The following is a 21,071-nucleotide window of genomic DNA, read 5'->3' as shown; positions in this document are numbered from 1 at the left end:
CCTGATACTTTTTTCAAGTTGTTTGATACGTATTATTATAAAAGAAGTTAAATAAAAAAAATTTATCATGAATGTGGATTAATCTGTGGTTCAAAAAAAGGTGATGGTACGGATATCTGGAGAACGACTTGACGAAACGACTTAATTTTTTTTTCATAATCTTCAGAATTATGCCGAGAAAGTTCATTTCGAAAATCGCTACTGTGCGGTCCTTCTCGTTTTTTTATAATAAATCATTACTGTTTAAATCGGCAATTTTACATGGAAACAAACACACACTGCAGCCGTTTTTATTAGGAATGTTTGCCTTAACTTAAATTTTAATCATGAAAAATATGGTGTGTGATTCAAGATAAAACACGATTTCAGATTGCGGGTGATGTCAGCCCTCGCCTACGGCTTGGGCAGCCAACTTTACCCTAGTCTGAAATCGTCTTGTTTCATCCCTCATCACACAATATACTATTTATCATTCATGCAGTATAAGTGCTATCTTAGCGCACGCGCTTTTGTTCGCAAAATAACTGTTTGCCCATTCAACTCTTTCCACAACATTTGTGTGCGACAAGTAAACAAGAACTGTAACAAAAAAAAAGAAAATTATTCGAGCTGTCCACTTGGTCCAGGTTGAAGTATCAAGTGCTCCAGCTATCATGGATGTTAAAGATGGTCAGCTCCAGCTTTTTTTTGCTTAACAAAAAAAAAGCTCAAGATTTTTATGATAAAGTAAAATTTTTTTAAAAAAAATTAAGGAATGGAGACATTCAGAAATAGATTTTATACATTTTATAAATTTTATGCATGGAGAAATGAAAGAATATGGAATCATTTAAGAATAACGATTTATAAGAATTGAGAAAATTAAGAATTAACATTTTTTAGGAATATAAATATTCATCTACCTGAAGATCGGAACGTTTTTGGTGAGCCAAAAATAAAGAAAAAACCGAAAAGTAAAAAATCTACTGGATCTAAATTTTTGAAATGTCTCGCATACATGCTCCCTGGTTAAAAATACTGATTGAAAAGAATTAAAAATGATGAAATTCACATTCTTTTCAATACTTTCAATTCTTTTGTTTGTATATATAGATATGCATGGAGTGGCCGCTTCTCAATTCTTTTCAATCAGTATTTTTAACCAGGGCTAGTATGTCAGCTGAAAATTGCAGGCCACTTTTAACTACCCCTTACGTAGTCAAAGTACATAAATTTTTAATTTTCGTTGCGCGAAAAACATTCTGTTCTTCAGGTATTCAGTTGATTTTTTAGGAATAGTCTTATTAATGAATAGATTTATTATGGATTAGACCTACTTAGTATAAAAACATATACGAATAAAGAAGTAAAGAATAGAGTTATTATCTTGGCAAATCATTGAGATCATTTTGTTTTTTATTCATTACTATAAATATAATAAGCTTTTAAAATACTTTGTATAAAAGAACTAATAATTAATAAATAAATTGATTAATTAATAAATAATAATTGACTATTGTTTGGGTTGATCAGTGATTTGTGTTCCACCATATGAAGTTTCAATGTTTTTCAGTGGACTTGATTCATCCTAAAATCAAGGTAAATACAAATTAAAAAATTATAAATAATATTTTATAAAATATAAATATATATTGAGGATAATTAAATAACTACACAGTTATTGTTAAATCAACAAAAATTATTTCAATGGATATGTACAATTTTTTTTTCGTTTTAATTACCAACGGTATTAAAAGTTTAGTATTAAATATATATGAACACAAATATGTTCTACAATAGGTAATACATTAGATATACAATTATTTATGATACATAAAAATTTTTAAGGCCTTTGGATATTTAAAATTCTAGTACGAATATATGAAGCCAAAGTTCTGATAACCAGATGGCTGATAAAAATTACTGTAAAATTTCTACAAATTCATTTTCATACTTCATTAATTATAAATATCGTGTATATATTTGTATAAATAATTTAAAAACATTTTTGTTTTTCTGCATCTCTGCATTAAAGCACAAATATTATTGCATTAATTGTAAATTCATTCGTTTTTTTTTTTTTCAACACGTGACTTTAATTATCAGCATTAACGCAATCCATTGTTTTTTTTTTTTTTCAGCATTCACGTGTAAGTAAAATCCAACAAAATGTACAACAGTACAATCAATAATAAAATATTAAAAAATAAATATTTCTAAACTGATCTAATACCATTTTTAAAACTATAATACTCATTTGTAATTGTTTTTTTTTTTTTTTTTTTTTCAACTAATTACTTTCGACAAATATATAAAATGTATACGCTATTCAATAATATTAATTAATTATTGTTAAATATTATTAAATATTTCTACTGTCCATAGACTATAGAGCACAGTATAAAAAAGTATTAATTATTAAATAATTATATACAATTTAAAATAAAAATAATATCAGACCCAGACGCCAAATGTTAAAATACAATAAAAACAACATTACTTAATTAAATATAACGTATAAACAATAAAACTAATATAAATTTTTTTTAGACAAAACGAAATGAGAGTTGCAGATAAAAAGCTTTTTAAGCAAAAAAAAAAATAATAAATAAATAAAATTCGTGCGCGTTCTTGAGTACGATGAAGAGTAAGAAGCAGCAGCTGTATAAAATTGTTGACGTGACATCATAAAGTAGCACCAGGCCAGTCACCAAAATTTACCCCAGACTCATATAATCATCGTTGACTTTATTATCGGGTAATTATTGTAGCTTGGATTAACGAACTGGAGGAACAACGCAGCATCTAGGCGAAAGCCACAGCAGTCACGTCGATATTCTTATTTTTTTGACAAGCTTAGAGCAAAGTCAGTTGTTTAGATTTTTTTTTACAATATCAACGGACGTGATCGGCACTGCCGTTATTCACCTGCATCGCTGTTTCAGCATCATACTCCATTGCACGCGATTTATCACCGTGACCAGCATTTGCTATTCCAGATTCTCGTCTTTCTTTGAATAAATCCGCTACCCCAAATACCTAGAATGAATTATTTACTGTATTACTGATAATAATTGTAATTAGTAATTTATAATTCCTAGTAGTCACTATAATGTCAATAGATATAGTGATGATTCAACTTAATAAGTTTTAAAATTACAGCATGTTCATTGATAAAATAAATGTATGATAATAATAAAAGTATAATGTTTTAATTCATTGAGGACACTTACAATAATCAAGGAAACGATTACACCGATAAGCATTCCCACGAGAACGTCACTCCAGTGATGCTTGTAGTTGGAAACCCTTGACATTGCCGTTGCCCATGCCAACAAGATAAGAACAAGCTGAAGAAAGTGTTTGAATATCGCGCTACCTTTCCATGTTATTCTCAATTGTAAATATAACTGACAAAAAAAAAGAAATTTAATTTAATTTACATACACAGTAAAAAATTTTTTGCATTTGTGTAAAGAAAAAAGTCTGTGTTAAAAAAAATCTTATGTTAAATATTTAACATTTTTGTGTATTAATTCAACATACTGTTCATTTTCACCACAAAAAAAATGTTAAGTGAAACAAAAGTAACACTTACTCAGTGTTACTGTCAAAAATACCACTTTTGAAATGCGTCTTTAACTTAGTGTCAAGAAGATCGACTATTTTCTTTTTCAAAAACTATACGGAAAATAATGTTGAAGATAACGAATTTAAATGTCAATTTGTTTAAACCCTGATTAAACAACTGAATTCGATCGAATTAAACAGAACTGAATTTTTAATTCTATATAATTCAGATAAATACTGTTAATTCGGTACCTAACTTAAAAAAGAATTCTGTCTAATTCGGCAGGAAAACCAGAATTGATCCAAATTGAAACGAATTTAAATAATTCTATTCGGTTTAATTCGAAAATAATTCTCAAATTTCTGGTTCTGACTCCGAATTAAATTGAATAAAAACAGGTTCCAAATTTTTAAATCGGTTTTTTTTGTTTAATTCGAAAATAATCCGTGAAGTCTTTTAAATTCTGTCTTACCGAATTTAACAGAATATAACAGAATTGAAATTTTCAATTGTCGAATTCTGTTTTGCAGAATTCGACAGAATTGAGCAGAATTAAAATTTTTAATCCGGTCAAATTCAGTTTTTTAATCAGGAAAGAAATCGTATTCTAGCCGATTTTAATTAATTACATTTAAATGCAAATAAATAAAGAACTTTCAGGAATTTTTAAAACTTTATCAGAGATAAGTTGTGGGAAAGAAAACAATCTACGAAAAAAGGTCCTATAACATTTCGTGATAAGTTTGATAGTTTCGCGGGTAAAATCGCATAATACTAAAATTTACTGTGAATTCAATTTCGATCTTGAATAACTTTTGAAAAATTGTATTTGTGAAAAATAATAAGAGACCTTTTTTGTAGAGCGTTCAGTTTCCAACAAAAATGTCTATTGCTCTTTCCGATACACATTCGCTGATGAGCGAGTATATGAAAGTCGATTTTTTTGACAGTCTATTATATAGATATATATTTTTATGTATCAAAATAACACAAATAAAAATGTTAAACATTTTACGTGTGTGGCAGATAAAATTTTAATGTGTGAAAGCTTAAGAACCGGTAACAGAATATTAACATTTTTTCGTGTTATTTTTTTTACACAAATGAATAATGTTTAAATAGCACACAAAATTTGTGTAAAACGTTGTTTTAACACACAGTTTTGTATTAATTTTTACAAAATATTTTCTAGTGTATGAGTATATAAATATTTAATTTAATTATTTATAAATAATATGACAACTAATAATAATTATCATGGGTTTAATATTTTTTCTACTTACAACTAGATAAATCATGACGTAGGTGGAGAATGATGAGTGACCTGACGGAAACGACAATCTGAAAAGACACCGAGCGATCAATTGAGACGAATCGTGACTTAAATTCCTACATTACACATATGTATATATATACATATTTATACATTAATACATATAGATATATAAGTGGCTTTCTCATCTCTCTAAACACTTGAATCTTTCAATATTTTTTGCCTTCTCTACGAAATCTAAAGATAGCAACCAGCAAAAGAGATGGTAGTTATAACTTTTAAAAAAACAAAAAGAAACAAATAAATAAAAACTACTGAGGACGCAAGACTAAAGACTTTTTTCTTTTACGGACCCTCCTCTCATCCGGATAGTCGCGTATGAACATTAAAAAAGTACGTGAATAAAAGTAAAAAATATATATGAATTTAAAAAAAAGCGAAAAGTCATATGGTTTTCTTCCTCGCTCCTCCCATCATTAACATTAACGACTTTCATACTGAATGAATTCTCTGTCCTCTATCATCGTACGTCAATTCTATAGAAAGTCTATTGTCGTAATTGAAATGTCCCATTACCATATGTTTAAATCAACAGCCACTTAAATATATCAGTTTCAAATGCTAGACAAACAAATAAATATCAATGACTAGCAATAAAGTGAAATGAAAATAAACAATAATAATAAATATGCTAGGGTGTATGAGCAACAAATGATAAAAAAAGCGAGAGAAAGTGCAAAGGAGTGAAAAATAAAAGATAATCAAAGATAATAAAAGATAATCAAATGATACCAACAATTAAAACAAGGAAGATAAAGAAATTATAAAGATATAGTGAAGGAAATAAATTTATATATTAGACTGGTTAAAAAAAATAGGCTATTTTTTTATCGAAACCCCTTATTAAATAGTTGCAGGGGGGTAAAATAAGATACCTGTTAAAAGATGAGGTCTTGATATTAATATTTAGAGGTCGCTTATCGCAATTTTCTATTTCTCATTTAAATAACATGGAAAAAAAATTTAACTTTGGAATTTTATACTTCGGCAATGGCTCATTGTACAGATAAGCTCAGGATGTAATTTCGTAGAGAATTAAAAGCTCTACAAAAAAAGTCTCTTATCATTTTTTGATAAATTTATCTGTTCAAAAGTTATTGAAGCTTGAAGTTAAATTTCAGTGATTTTTGAGATCTTTTGACTTTTCCGGCGAAACTATCAGACTTATCACAAAATGTTATAGGATTTTTTTTGTAGGCAATTTTACTCTTTACAAATTATTTCTGATGAAGTTTCTTAAAATTCCGCATTGTTTTCTAGTTATTTTCATCTTAATGTCAAGCTCTTAAAAAAATAGTGTTCTGATCGATTTCAAGAGCTTGACGTTAAAATGAAAATAACTAGAAAACAACGCGGAATTTTAGAAAACTTAATCAGAGATAATTTGTAAGGCAGAAAATTGTCTACAAAAAATATTTCATGACATTTTGTGATAAGTCTGATAGTTTCGCCAGAAAAGTAAAAAGATCTCGAAATTTTCGAAAATGATAAGAGACTTTTTTGTAGTGCTTTCAATTCTCTACGAAATTATATCCTGAGCTTATCTGTACAATGAGCCATTGCCGAGGTATAAAATTCAAAACTTAAATTCTTTTTTCCCATGTTATTTAAATGAGAAATAGAAAATTGCGATGAGCGACCTCTAATAATATCAAGAGCTCATTTTTTAACAGGTATCTTATTTCACCTCACTGCAACTATGTGATAAGAGGTCTCGAGAAAAAAAAAAGTGGATTTTTTTGAACCAGTCTAATATATATTATATATATAATAATTATATAATATATATATACAAATAATAACAATCTTTTACATATCTGATAAGACTTTTTTCATGTTATTAAAATAATTAGCATTGACCTATTTGCGTGCAATCTAAATCACAGCGTCTATTTTCATCCGATTACAACTCAACGACCTTGCACACAAATTATTATGTAACGCAATGAAGACCGTCGTCCTCAACTCCCCCGTCATCGTCATGTACAATAAAATACAAGCACCGTGCTTAATAGAGTACTTGTTTAATTAATTGAGTACACATTCAAGTATACTTATGTATATATTACATATATAGTACTCTACCTGACTTCTTTCAACAGTCTCTTAGTGACATTAGACGCAGTGCATGTAAATTGATCGTGTTCTATGAATTTATGATGATTTATCGGCAAGCTGCAATTGATACTTGGCTTACAGAGTTCTATAAAGTGTGGGCGTAGCCTACCAATCGCATATTTGGCCACGTCAGTGGTCAATACCGTTGCCGCAGCACCGAACGCAAATGATCCGATCTAAAAATTAACCACGACTATTTTATTATTCTATATAAGTAGTTTTTTTTTTAGTTTTTATATTAAAGACACTGCATTACGGTAATGATATCACTTTACTTGGTATCACGACCGACTTTCTCTTACCTTGTGATAGGCCAGTACCACCCAGCGTGGTATTACACGACCAAATAATACCATCGACGACTGTCCGCTGGTATTTTTAGCGTGTAGATATTCGCCACAAAGCATCTGAAAAAATATATATATTTAATAAATAAATAAATTAATCGATACTGATTAATATGGATTATTTTATAGAATGTAGTAGGGGTGTGCGAATAATTCGAATTATTCGTAAGTTTTCGAATTATTTGTAAGTTCTTGACTTATTTGAATATTTACGAATAGTTACAAAATTTTATTTTGAACGACTTAAAATTGTAATAGTTCAAATAATTCAAATTTTTGGCAGAGGTAAATAGAGCTCAGGCACGAATCTGCGAAAAAATTATTTTGGGTTACTTTAAAAACTAAGCACTCTATTGAATAAAAATTAAATGTTGAAGCTGATCAAAATTTTCTCGATTTAAATCAAATAATTTAAAAATATAATTCTAAAATTGACGAATAATTCGAACGGTTATGAATAATCCGAAAAGATTCAAATTATTTGAAAGTTACGAATAATTGGAAGACTTTAAAATAATTCTGAAATTGACGAATAGTTCGAAAAGTTACAAATAATTCGAATTATTTGAAACGTATTTTTGAATAATTCTAAAACTGATGAATGATTAAAAAATATTTGAATTATTTGAAAAGTTACGAATAATTCGAAAAGTTACAAATAATTCGAAAAGTTGTTATTAATTCGAAAAGATTCAATTATTTGAAGAGTTACAAATGATTCGAAAAGGTTCGAAGTATTTGCAAAGATTTGAAAAGTTACGAATAATTGGAAAATTTTCAAATAATTCTGAAATTGACGAATAGTTCGAAAAGTTACGAATAATTCGAATTATTCGAAACTTATTTTTGAATAATTCGAAAACTGACGAATAATTCGAAAACATTTGAATTATTTGAAAAGTTACGAATAATTCGAAAAGTTACAAATAATTCGAAAAGATTCGAATTATTTGAAGAGTTACCAATGATTCGAAAAGGTTCGAAGTATTTGAAAAGATTCGAACCATTTGCAAAATTACGAATAATTCGAAAAGATTCGAATCATCCAAAAATTTTCGAATAACTCGAAACTTATTTTCAAATAATTCAAAAATTCGAATTCGATTCGCATGCCCCTAGAATGTAGTCAAACTAGTTTATAGAATAAGTTTAGTTTTATAAAAGTTCACCTGACGGAACTACGAAAAAATTATCATTTAAATTTTATTATTCATCCATCTTCTTATCAACGGATGAATATGATAATTAATTTGTCGAGTAACTATATATCATACAGATATATATTCATATTTATAGTACGTAATATGTAGTCATCAGTAAACTGCTGATGATGATCTGACGATGTGAGATGATATATTATTATGTCTTGACGACATTAACGTACATTAAAAATAATTGTATGGATAAAATATAACTCAGCTAAGTAAACTGCTGATTACTCTATGTAACTTCAAGCAGAACTACGCGTGCCTCACGATAAGAAATAATCGTGACGTTTAAGTGCAATAAGAAATATACTACATTATATATGAAAATACATTTTGTTCAGTCAGGGTTATCTTCTGCCGATTGTAAGACTTTTCTATTTTATGACTATAAAAAAAAATAATTCGCATTGTTTGTACAGAGAATACTTGAGTTTATAAATAAAAAAATATGGTAAACAAGTTTTTATAAACCGTATAATTATGATAAACGTATGGATATTGTAATTTGAATCGTGATATTTTAAATAATTTACGTTCAATTAAACTTGCAATTTATTTTGAATTTATGGACATATTTATTTAAATAAATATTTCAGCGAAACAAAATATATTAAACTTAAACTCCCTATCATTATATTTATCGCCATTAATATTCATTAACAGAATATACTTTTTTATTAAATATTTTAAAATCCAATCGCTTTAAATGCTTGTTGTTTTTTTTTATTTATCTCTCCAGAGAAATCTTTCTTTGTCTTCGTGCCGATAATACCAGTTCTTCCTTACTTTATATTTTTCTTTCTTATAAATAAAGCCCATTAGAATAAAGTATAAAAATTCCTCAAATACATTAAGACTCGGAAACTAACAAGCATAAAAAAATAATAAAAAACATACAATTTCTTGACCACAAAAGGAATCCGGGAAGAAATGAATGGGGAAAAAAAACATTTTTGATTTTATTACTTACCACACATAAAGGCAAGAGGATTCCAATGATATAGAGCATGGTATTGGTAACCGTTGACTCGCGGTAAGGATGCATCAGTGATTCATCATTGCAAAAAAATCCTCGTTGGTAGGGTTGGCCAAACAAATACAATCCCAGTACCGTAAACCCAACTGAAACAACAAACAAACAAACAAATAAATAAATAAATATAATAATTGGTTAAATCAATATCTAGTGGTCTAGTCTCTAGCCTCTGGTCCAGTGAAAAAACTATTATTTTTTTTGTTTGACGATCCTCCTCAAGATCAAACGGAGATAAAGTCAAAGGCACGCGGACTACGGACAATACCGGTTGTTCTCGTGTGTGAAGATATATAATATTCGAGGGTTGTACATATATACACGTTGTTACTACTTACATGTAGTGAAATAACACCCAAAGAACCAAAGACCGGTTTTTATATCTTGAGCCTAACGAAGTTTGAATAAGCCCGGTTATTATTTGACGCTTCGAGCATTCTTCATACTCAAAAGGATTCAATTATCACTTACAGTATACTTTATCACCCGTTCAATATTTTCTTTTTTATTATTATTATTATTAAATCATATATATGTGGACATGAAAACATACGTGATCATCCTGCCTCATATATTAGATATATGATATCGCATTTAATTTATATTTTTTAATAACACAACAATATTGTATCATCATGTTAATAATTATTTATACCATTATTATTATTGTTATTATTTTAAATAAAAGACCTTGATTATTAGCGGAATTTTTCCCCTCATACTTTTCATTGAGTCTACTCATGCATTGACCGTAACGAAATACGATCAAGTATAGGGACAATGATGACGCTGATGATGATGGTGATGATGATGTGGTTGATCGAGTACCCGGAAGAATCGTCAGCCTCGAGTAATAATAGAAAGTGGTTCATTGATGACTACCAGAAGCTATCGTTACAATCAACATCCATCTATGAATATCAATTAATCATAAATCATACCCATGACAGCGGGAAAAAAAACAATAAAAAATATAGCGACCGATCTGACGTTAATGAGGAGTGACAGCCACACCTGTCTACAATCAATAACCTAACCTGGATGATTATTTTTACCTGATAATTAATTTTTAGTGATAAAGTGGGCGCCGAAAAAGATTAAATTCCTTACCTATTGCCACGCAAGTGAAATCGATGATAATTTTTACTAACAGTAACTTCGAACTCCGATCCATGATTCACCTGTCAAAAATTTTAAATTCGCTGTCAGTAAAATGCAATTTAAATCTTAAAAATAAAGTTTATTAGCGAGTGACAGGGCGTGATCGATGAGTAATTTGTTTTTTCAAATGTTATATATATTTATATATTTATGTTTAATTAAATTAGTTATAATTTAATGAAAGAAGCATGAAAATAGATAAGCATGCTGAGTCAAGTGTAATAGCAGGTGTCATGTTGTTTACGTTGATAACGACAGATAAAAAGAATAAACTTACAAGGGAGATGTTTTTTTTATAGATTACTGCCTTGAAAAACTGCTGCTCCAAACTCTATTTTATTTAACTTGGCACTAGCTAGAAGAGGCCAACAACACTATCACGCACCATCAACTACCAACGAGATTGTCTGGTAGACTGGCGGGAGCTCCAAGTATCTATCGCTGTTGTACTTCTAGATCCCCACCATCTTCATCACTTTATACTGCTTATATTCAACTATATATATATCGCTACAAAGCATACATATATACACATATATCTACATTAATGTATATACGATGTCGTTCATCCGCGTGTCGTTTTTCTTCCTTCATCGTAGTACGAGAGTAAAACTTTAAAACTAAATTCGTTTTCACACTCGTAGATTTATAATACAATAATAATAGCAGACAGCTGCTTGGTCTTTCCCTTTTGATAGAAAAAAATAAATCTATTCATGTATACAAATTTTTTTTACTGACGTTTGCTATTTTTCATTTTTATCCCACTCTAAACTCGGGAATTTTTAATGTCTTTTTTTTTTTTTCAATCCAAGATTTTGATTGATTGTTAATTCAATTGATTGTACGTACGGCCAAAGATTGTTATTCTTTCTTTTACTTCTTTTATTTTGTTTTTTTTTATACGCGGTAAAGTTTTTTATTTTTGATAAAGGGTTGATTATAAATGAATAGCCAAAGGCGAGGCAAGAAAAATTTGCGATGCTAATGATTATGCGCACGCGATGTTGGCTCTCAATTGCTTGATGCTTATGATCGTTTCGTCTCGTTTAAACAAAACTTTAAGTCACTAGGGAGAGTCTTGGTCTTGAATCTTTATCCCAGACGATTATTTATTTTTTAATATTTTCATTTTATGGGATTATTATCTCAAATACTGAAGAAATAACTCGAGTTTGTTTAGATATCATCAAAAACTCGAGTCTTGTCTCAAACCTTGGGGTGTCTTCAGAGATGAGACTTAAAAAAAACCATTCATTCGTTACACATCACATCTAAATAAAAATAATTACGAAAAAAAGTATACGACAGGACGTAATCATTAAAAGTTTTCGCTTATTAAACTAGAAAAAAAAAACAAAATTAAACGAACGTTTTTTGTGTATTAAAAAAAATGTATAATTATATTTTGTAAAAAAAAATAACAAATAAATTTACAGATAGCGATCGGCATGATAAATTTTTATTAATTAATGTAATTAGACATGTTATATGTACATAGGCGGCTTAAGACGTATGATTCATCGTCGTCTGCATTACATTCATCGTACGTTTGTTTCCGCCCTTCGGTAATGATTTTTTTCTTTTTTTTTAATAACAAATTCTTATTGTTGTGTCATGCAGGAGAAAGCGACCAAAGACACTTAACAACTTAACGTCGGTTTACTGAATTGCTTAAGTTTTATTTTTAAATATTATTATTTTTATCAACAAAAAAAAAAGTGGATTCAATTTCGTATGAATTTATAACAACTATATTTAATAATGTTAAGTTTGCATAAATTATTATTTTTCTACCTTTACATTTTCATTTTTTTTTTTTTTTTATTTTTTATGCAAAAAAATAAAGCATTTTGTATAAAGCCATTGTTTTATCGTGTTAAAATACTAATGCGTGAAACTATTTACATTTTATTTATAAATATATATATAGAATATGTATTTATATATGTATATGTCAATATTTTTGTGTGGGCAACAGCATCTATGAAAATTATCATTATTATTATTATTATTTTTTTTTATATTTTATCAATTATGTACAATCATTGTTTACTAATTCGATTATCAGCGCAGTACTTGTGTTTGTTTCCGCTAATCATAAATTACGCAATACTAGGGTGAGTGAAAAAAAATTTGAATTTTTTAAGTTACTTTTTTTTTATAATCCATTACTGTTTTAATTTATTATTTTTTTTTTTTTGGTATTAAAGAACGTACGCGCTGTGAGTGGATTCAATCTCCGACAGTCATCTACGAGGTTCAGCGGCATAAGCAGTTATAGAATTGTCAATACATCCAGCAGCAAGGATCACCCGGTACGGATGGAAATTTAAGCAGCTCACAGGACTTATACGTGTACTCATAAATCCTTCGTGGAATTTTATTGTATTCACGAGATGGTTTGTCGTTGTATTGTATATACTGATGCAGTGATGCATAGATCCACTGTACAGATAAAATTAAATTTATTGGCATTGTTTAAAAGATAAAAAAAAAAAGTAAGTCTGCTGATGTAAAGTAAAAGTAAATTTCGGGTACAAACTTACCAAGCAAAAAGATTAGCAACTGGATGAACAGTAAATGCTGTGAGACCTTGAGTAGTCTGTATGACGTTTATAGATGAATTTTTTCTGAGATCAAATATTCTAACGTCGCCACTGGATGAACCAGTGATCAAACGGTCTGTCTGTAAGCCGTTGGATTTAAGTAAATAAGCACCAAGAACCCAGGCATTGTGTTCACGCCAGGTCATTATTCTCGCTTCAGCGGGTGGTAATCGGCGATCAAACAGCCGGACTGAACCGTCGCCACAGCCAAGGACCATCATTGAACCTGCAAAGGGTCGAGATTTTATGTTCTTAGGGATACAAAGACATCAATACTCATAATAATGGTTACAATAGAAAAAGTAAGAAATAAAGATGATAAAAAGAAAAATAAACACAAAGAGAAAAAAAAACGTATACTAAATATACCTGTTCCGTCGGTATCTAAACACGTGACGCAACAGTCAGCACCGGTAGGCAAGTCCTGTTTCTTCAATTCCGTTTCGGCATCCCAAAGTCTGACAACTCTTACATCTCCGGAGGCTGCTAACGTCAAAGATCGTTGCTCCCAACTAGTGACCAGACCTGCAGAAGCCACAGAAGCTTTCGTTGCCGGTTGAACGTCTGCTAACGCTTGCCAAGCGGTCAGTAACGTGGGCTCGCGGCCCAACAAGTTGCAATAATTTTTCCAGACTCGCACCGCGCCATCGTCTGACCCGGTCATCAAAAATGAAACGTCGTGGGAGTTGATAAACTCCAGTGAGGTAATTTTAGCAGACGTCTTGCTATTTCGAGACGTGTGATAAGTCAACTTAGTACCCGAATGCCAATCCCATATTCCAAAACTGTCTTTACATGCCACGACCACGTGCGAATCGAATGGATGAAGCATGACAGCGTCAGGCTGTTGTGGACAACGACTGTGAAATATCTGGGATTCAATTCTCGATGCGTGTGTTTTCTGATACTCTTCACGCGCGTCACGTCGCTGTCTTGAGTTACGTAAATATCTCCATTCACGTTCATAGTGCGCTCGGCTCTCCATATCACTTGTTGATTCTGTCACGCTGTCAAAACTCACTGGCTGAGCAAATTGAGCGCAGCTCCATTCAACAAATTGTGAGCTCGTGAGTGGCTTACGTAAGCCAATTATTTCATCTGTCTCCTCGGATATTGTATTCGGAATTGGTTTTCTAATACGATTTCCATAGACAGGTACACGTCCCGATCGTAATAAATCAGACGTCGAGTTTGTCGTAGGTGGAGAATCTTTATTGAGGTAACTTGTGCGATTTGACGGCGATGGCGGAAGTGACAGTGATGAAGCTATTTTAGTTTCTGAAACTTCTTTCGGTGCTGATGAATCCTTTACTTGATTACGTATGTGAGTCGTTACTTTTAGCGACATTCCCGCGACACCTGGATGAGGATCGTTGTCCAAAGCAGCGAGTCCGTGCCATAATTTCATGTAGACACTTCCGTATGAAAGACTCGGTAAATTACCCAGTGAACTGTGACCTAAAATAAAATATAAAAAATAACGATAGTTAATAAATATAAATTTATTTAAATTATAAATTAATATTACCCAGAGACTCGCAAGGCTTCCTTACGAATTCCCAATTATTTCCTACAGTGAGCGCAGTGAAACAAGACAATATATTAACCTCCACCCTTATCAAGTAATTAATAATAATTATTAATAATTAATTGTCATTATTAACATTTATTTTTATACCTAAACTGCTGATTGACGATGATGAGGAGACTCTTTTAATCCGATCAGAACCCAAACTTTCAATCCCGGTGTCCGATGAGTGTGAATTATTTGGCGGCAACATTTTTAAACGATCTCTTGATCCAATTCGTCTCATTCCGCTGAACGGTGAAAATGTTTCGACCACAAGATCTCGGCGTGAGTTTTCTTCAGCAACAGCCAATGTTACAAATGAGTTTTCAAAATGTTGTACCATCCATTGTAATGCAACGACTAATTCTTTTCTCACTAATGGCGACATGTCGTGAGTGACATTATTTATAAGTGTCATTGCTATTATCTGGTCAATATTATTCGCATGTTCACTGCGTTTAGTAACACTATTGACAAAAGTACCGAGAGCATAAACACTTGCGGTTCTTACTTCCGGTATCGGATCTTGAAGTAAAATAGATAATTTTTCATGAGCAGTATCGCGAACTCCACACCATCGGGCCTTCTCGTAATTGTGCCAAATTCTGCCGAGGCAAAGACAAAGCCACTGTCTCAGTAAAGGATTTGAATCGTTTAATTGTTCAAGACAAATGGACACTAGACTGCCTTGGAGAGCTGCTTCTTGTCCAAGTGGGTAATTATTTACAATACTAGCCAGCACGAATGTAGCTAGAGTACGATGTTCACTTGCCATTGACGTATCTTGTAATACAGACAAAAAGTACTTGTGCCCACCATCGCGCACCAAATCAGCTTGACACGAGCTGTCCACTGCGAGAATTTTAGCCCAAATAAATACCAAAAGTGGCCGTAGTTCTCTGGCACTGCTCTGCAATAATTTTAAAACATAAGGAAATATTCCAACGCTCAGTGCTAAATTGACAGCCCATGGACCGAGATCTAGAAATTTTCCAAGCAGTTCTAAAGCACGAAGTCGATGAACTTGACTCAATAAAACTTGTAAGACAATTGGTAACTGCTCAGGCGGATCACGATTCTTAGACCCGAGTGTTAACCATACTTGAAATGCTGTTAATTGTTCCTCGAAGAATGGCGAATGTACAAATTGATCTGCGGACTCTAATATTAATGGCAATTGTGATAAGCATAAATCAAGTGCTAAATCCCATGCCTGCCACATTGGATGTTGATATGTAGGCGGTAGTCTGGGGCAAGACACTGGTGTACAATCGTAAGAACGCAGTATTCGTTCAGCAAGTAAAAAATTTCTGAATAAACTAGCTACTAGTAAATCTTGTCTAAATAAACGTTGAAATAAATCACGTGGTAATGTATTCCATGCGATAGTGTCTGTTATTGCTGTAAATATCCAATTTAATTCTCCAAGCATAGTTCGTCGATCAGTCAATTGTCCAGGAATTCTAATAAAAATTCATCAATAACAATCACTGTAATAAATTTTTTAAATAACAACAGTCTAACTTCATTAACTCGGACAGTTACTCTACGGAGGAGTCAAAATTTATTGGGAGTTCCGAGTTAACAGATGCCCTTTATCCTTGAAAAAGTAAATTATAACGCGTGTGCTCTTACATCTACACAGTAAAAAATATTCACTGATAGCAAGACTTTTTGGTCAGAGTTGGTGTCAATTCGTTGCAAATTGACAACTTTCAGCTTTTGTAACTGTTGACTACAAATTGTTACCAACTTTCTGAGAAAATTGAAGACAACTTTCCGTCAACTAATGGAATGTCAACTTTTGCCAGCAACTTGATGACAAGTTGCTGCAGTAGGCTGTCACTAGCTTGCAGCTAGGTTGATTATCAGGGTTGTGTTAAAATCAACATAATCTGGGTGCTAGAAACGGTCCACACAATATTTGTGTTAATTTTTAACACAGATTATTTAGGTTGAATTTTTACACGAAATTTGTGTTAAAATCTTGACGTAAAATTCGGGTGATACGAGAAGTTAATTCAACACTTTTTAAATGTCAGCGATACAAAAAAATGTTAAATTTTACATTTTATTGTGCCATGATTTAACACAAAATAATCAACACAAAAAATTTAACATGAGCCGTTTTTAACACAGATACACAATATTTTTTACTGTGTACATGTATGATAATGTATAAAATATACAGAGACATATAGAAACGTATAGTATTGGATGGGAGACAGCGTAGCTCGTAGTGGGGCTCAAGATTGATGGGAAGTTCCGAGATAATGGAGTTCGACTGTAAATATCAATATGATAAATTTCACTTACTTATCAATAAGGTCCAATGAAATCTTAGGAACTAACTTAGAAGTATTCTGCATAACAAACCAACGCAAAGCTATTTTTATTGGCGTAGTCAAGCAAGAGGTAAAAACATCAGCCGGCAAATCCGGATTCATTGGTAATATTTGATTGGCCGCACAGGCAGCTAATTGGATACAATTTTTATATGATGGCATTTGAACACCAGTGACACCAGCAGCACGATTTTGTTTTTCAATCTCGTACTCTTTTTCATGCTGTTCAGCAAACTGTTGAAATGAATCAACAATAATACCAGCATTGGAGCAATCATATACATAAATACTCGGTGCGCCCATCCAAGTTTGCAAATCGTAAACAGATAATGGAATGTACTGCGTATACGTTCGATTGAATACCCAAATTTCGCCATTACTTGTTGGCTTTGGTACTCCATGACCATTGTAGTGAAACAACACTCGCTCTTCTTTGGCATTTCTACGCAAAGACGTGCATAATTTCTTGACTTCTTCTACTGTCGGATCTAGACTCTGCTTATACCGAGCACGTGGCTGCCATCGCTCGTATTGTTTTTGTAAATTACTTCCTATTGTTTCTAATGCTTTTTGCGGACTCACTGACAACGGGTCTGTAATTTTATAAATATTCAAATATAAATTATAAATAATAGTTTTTTTTTATTACTTTATTAAATGCAAAACTACAATCTGTCTAACGACAATAATTAATTGCGGTGGCAAAGTACAACATGCAGATTAGAGTTTCACCCATAGGCAAAATACTCTAGTGTGGACAAAATATTAAAAGCGCTGTGGGTCCAGGGTTTTGATACGTTTAAGGTCTGGGTTCACTTCTGGGCTCTAGGTCTTTGACGAGGAGATTCGGAATTTGTGATCTGGTTATAAATAATAGTAGATAATTGAGGCCGGGACGTACTAATCGAATTTTTGAATTTTACTTTTCTTTTAATTTATTAATTTGTTACGAACAACCTACAGTCACTACGTGACTGCTGAGTATTGCTACCAAATTTATTAAATATGATTTGAATTTAAATGTTTATTAAAATGTCGACTCTAAAATTTACTCTAGAATCTTTTGTTTATTTTTATTATCATTGAAATATATAAGACAAATCTCATTGATTCGCAAACTTATTGATTTCGATGATTGTATAATCATGGGATTCTTGAAAAAAAATCTACACACGGTCGACTTTTTTTTATTAGTCATCTAATATATTTTTTTTCACTGATATCAAATTAAATTTGTTTAATTTATATTATAATAGAAGACATGACATGGCGGAAATTTTTCTTATTTTCTCTTAATTATATATATAATAGTTATATATATACTCAGTCATATTTAGTGACAGAAGAGTTGAAATATTAATTTATTCAAAGACAATAAATACGATTGTCTTTTTTCCCGCGTAATTTAAATGTAATTCAAATCCGATAAATAAATTGATTTATTTCGATAATTGGCAGTAAAAAAAGAGTTTAAACCATGAAAAGGCACAAATTCAAGTCAAAACCTTTGTACCGATACCAAATTTAATAATATTAATCAATTCTATCATGTACACGAGAAAAAACGATTTACATCTCAGAAAAAAGTTTTTTATCAAAAGAATAGTTAAGTAAATAATTTTGCTCTACAAAAATATTTGAAATGTACTTGGCGCAAGACACTGCCGTGTCTCCGGATTTTTTGGCGCGAAAAATTTTTACTCGCCCCAAGAAAATATTTATTTGCCCTAAGGGCCAACTTTTCAAACCGGGTTTTTTTAAATCCGGATTTTAATTATTATTACTACTATATGTATATATTATTAATGTATAATAGATATACTAGCAATATTAATTTCAACCCGGATAAAAATAAACCTGGTTTAAATAAATGGCGCTAAGAAATTCTTTGCATTATGAATCAAAAACGAAAATATTCTTGGAACGAGAAAAAATTTCTTGAGCCAATAGTATATTACTCACCTAGGGCAGTAAAGCAAGAAATGGCTCAGATCACATGTTTGTCTCGACTTCGCCTGGGCCATCAATTACATGTAATCTGAGACATTTCTTACTTTACTGCCTTAGGTGCGTAATATACTATTTCTAGTCCCAAGAAAATGTTTGCTTTCACTTCATAATGAAAAATTTTTCTTGTGCCGAAAAATCTTACTTTTCTGTGTAGACTGAAAAAAATTTTTTCCTTATTCCCTTACTAGTATAGACAATAGCAATTTTTATCGCTTCCGAAAAAATGGGTGAGACAAACTCTCGTAAGATTTTCCTCATTCGAGTGACGTAAATATTCAAATCGTAATTAAAAAAGTAAAATCCGAAAATTCACCCTGATTAAACAACTGAATTCGATCGAATTAAACATAATTAAATTTTTAATTCTATTTAATTCAGATAAATTCTGTTAATTCGGTACTTAACTTAAGAATGAATTCTGTCTAATTCGGCAGGAAAACCAGAATTTGTCCAAATTAAAACGAATTTAAATAATTCTATTCGGTTTAATTCTGATTAATTCAAAAATAATTCTCCAATTTCTGGTTCTGAATCCGAATTAAACTGAATTAAAACTAATTTGAAATTTTTAAATCGGTTTTATTCTGTTTAGTTGAAATTCAAATTTTCAATTCAGTTGAATTCTGTTTTGCAGAATTCGACAGAATACAACAGAACTAAAATTTTTAATTCGGTCGAATTCAGTTGTTTAATCTGGGCGGTTCATACTGCCCACCCTTAAATTCCTACACGCAATTTTTATTATCGACCGAGTAAATTGTACTGCATGTCGTCTCTCTTTATGTGCTATCTCAATTACGATTACATAATAAGAGACTTATTATACATGAGCACATGTACACAACACACAAAATATTTAAATAGTGTTACTGTACATTATAAATAATAAATAAAATTACCAATCCAACACTCTAGTCGTGCACAAGGCTGAGTCTTGACAATATCTGGAGGATCAACGCCCACATTTAAACAGAGAACCAGAGCTACGCTCACTGTTTTCATCTATTTCAAAAAAATAAAAAGCTTCTTATTATTATCATCATCATCATCATCATTATCTATTGTGATAAAGAGACACATTGTTATATATTTAAATATCATACCCGTTCTTTTAATCTCCAAAATTGTGTTATACAATTGATACCCTCAATAGTCGCAGTATGTCTGGGTTTATTAAAAGCAATTGGTAATTTCCAATCTTCTTTTTCTTCACGACGTTCCACATCATGATTATCATCATCATCATCATCGTGTCCATTACCCTGACGTGATTGTTTTATTGCAACCAGTGACATTGTTGGTTTTTTTTTATTGTTTGCGCACTTACTTGAATTTATTCATTTATTTATTTATTTAATTATAGTAACATGTCATTATTTATAAATATGTGATTTATTTATCATAACCAGTAATTTAGCAGCAGCAATTTATTTTTTTTTTTAACTGGATCACTATTATATATGTAAATATATATAGATAACACACCCACGAAAAAAAACTCACCTTCGCATTGTCCTGCGAATAAATTTATAATTTATTTTGCGACGTCGTAACATTTGGAATTATTTATTATTATTTTTTAAACACTTTAGATTTTTTTAAACAATCAAACAAAACTATGCATCACTCGTGTTAGTAATTCTTGGAGTATCATCACAGATACCCATCGCCATGTTTCTAAACTGACTGCATTATCAACTGAGCAATCAACCTTGAGATAAAAAATATATTATTTTATCTTACAAAGAAATAAAAAATTTTTTTAATTATCCCACATATATATAATT

The 21,071-nt window shown here is 30.9% G+C and overlaps 2 protein-coding genes across 3 annotated transcripts; both read right to left on the bottom strand.

Moving 5' to 3' along the window:
* Nucleotides 1-1,414: 1,414 nt before the first annotated feature.
* Nucleotides 1,415-11,167, bottom strand: LOC130663910 (putative phosphatidate phosphatase). Its single transcript, XM_057463473.1, has 9 exons — nucleotides 11,028-11,167; nucleotides 10,700-10,770; nucleotides 9,527-9,678; nucleotides 7,304-7,408; nucleotides 6,969-7,177; nucleotides 4,834-4,891; nucleotides 3,213-3,389; nucleotides 2,908-3,018; nucleotides 1,415-1,567 (listed from the first exon to the last, which is right to left on the bottom strand). The coding sequence occupies exons 2-9, from the start codon at nucleotides 10,761-10,763 to the stop codon at nucleotides 1,493-1,495; spliced, it is 951 nt and encodes a 316-aa protein (XP_057319456.1). The 5' UTR covers nucleotides 10,764-10,770; nucleotides 11,028-11,167; the 3' UTR covers nucleotides 1,415-1,492.
* Nucleotides 11,024-20,944, bottom strand: LOC130663908 (regulatory-associated protein of mTOR). Of its 2 annotated transcripts, XM_057463468.1 has the most exons (8): nucleotides 20,388-20,944; nucleotides 20,184-20,286; nucleotides 17,246-17,867; nucleotides 15,038-16,392; nucleotides 14,888-14,929; nucleotides 13,729-14,817; nucleotides 13,300-13,585; nucleotides 11,024-13,198 (listed from the first exon to the last, which is right to left on the bottom strand). In XM_057463468.1, the coding sequence occupies exons 1-8, from the start codon at nucleotides 20,577-20,579 to the stop codon at nucleotides 13,000-13,002; spliced, it is 3,888 nt and encodes a 1,295-aa protein (XP_057319451.1). In that variant the 5' UTR covers nucleotides 20,580-20,944; the 3' UTR covers nucleotides 11,024-12,999. The 2 variants fall into 2 exon arrangements, with proteins under 2 accessions (XP_057319451.1, XP_057319453.1); XM_057463470.1 differs by lacking the exon at nucleotides 14,888-14,929 and having other exon boundaries at nucleotides 20,388-20,943.
* Nucleotides 20,945-21,071: the final 127 nt, after the last annotated feature.

This window comes from Microplitis mediator, chromosome 2 (genome assembly GCF_029852145.1).
Source record: "Microplitis mediator isolate UGA2020A chromosome 2, iyMicMedi2.1, whole genome shotgun sequence".
Lineage (NCBI taxonomy): Eukaryota > Metazoa > Arthropoda > Insecta > Hymenoptera > Braconidae > Microplitis > Microplitis mediator.
This window is presented reverse-complemented; position numbering and strand designations above follow the sequence as displayed.

Bases quoted from the DNA above. Each gene is read 5' to 3' on its own strand.
- LOC130663910 (XM_057463473.1), bottom strand. From the start codon at position 10,763: ATGGATCGGAGTTCGAAGTTACTGTTAGTAAAAATTATCATCGATTTC. The intron at 9,679-10,699 runs GTAAGGAATTTA...TTGTTGTTTCAG, and splicing joins TTTCACTTGCGTGGCAATAG to TTGGGTTTACGGTACTGGGA. The intron at 1,568-2,907 runs GTGAATAACGGC...CCTTGATTTTAG, and splicing joins ATGCTGAAACAGCGATGCAG to GATGAATCAAGTCCACTGAA.
- LOC130663908 (XM_057463468.1), bottom strand. From the start codon at position 20,579: ATGTCACTGGTTGCAATAAAACAATCACGTCAGGGTAATGGACACGAT. The intron at 14,930-15,037 runs GTATAAAAATAA...CGCTCACTGTAG, and splicing joins ATCGTCAATCAGCAGTTTAG to GAAATAATTGGGAATTCGTA. The intron at 14,818-14,887 runs GTAATATTAATT...ATTTTATTTTAG, and splicing joins GAAGCCTTGCGAGTCTCTGG to GTCACAGTTCACTGGGTAAT.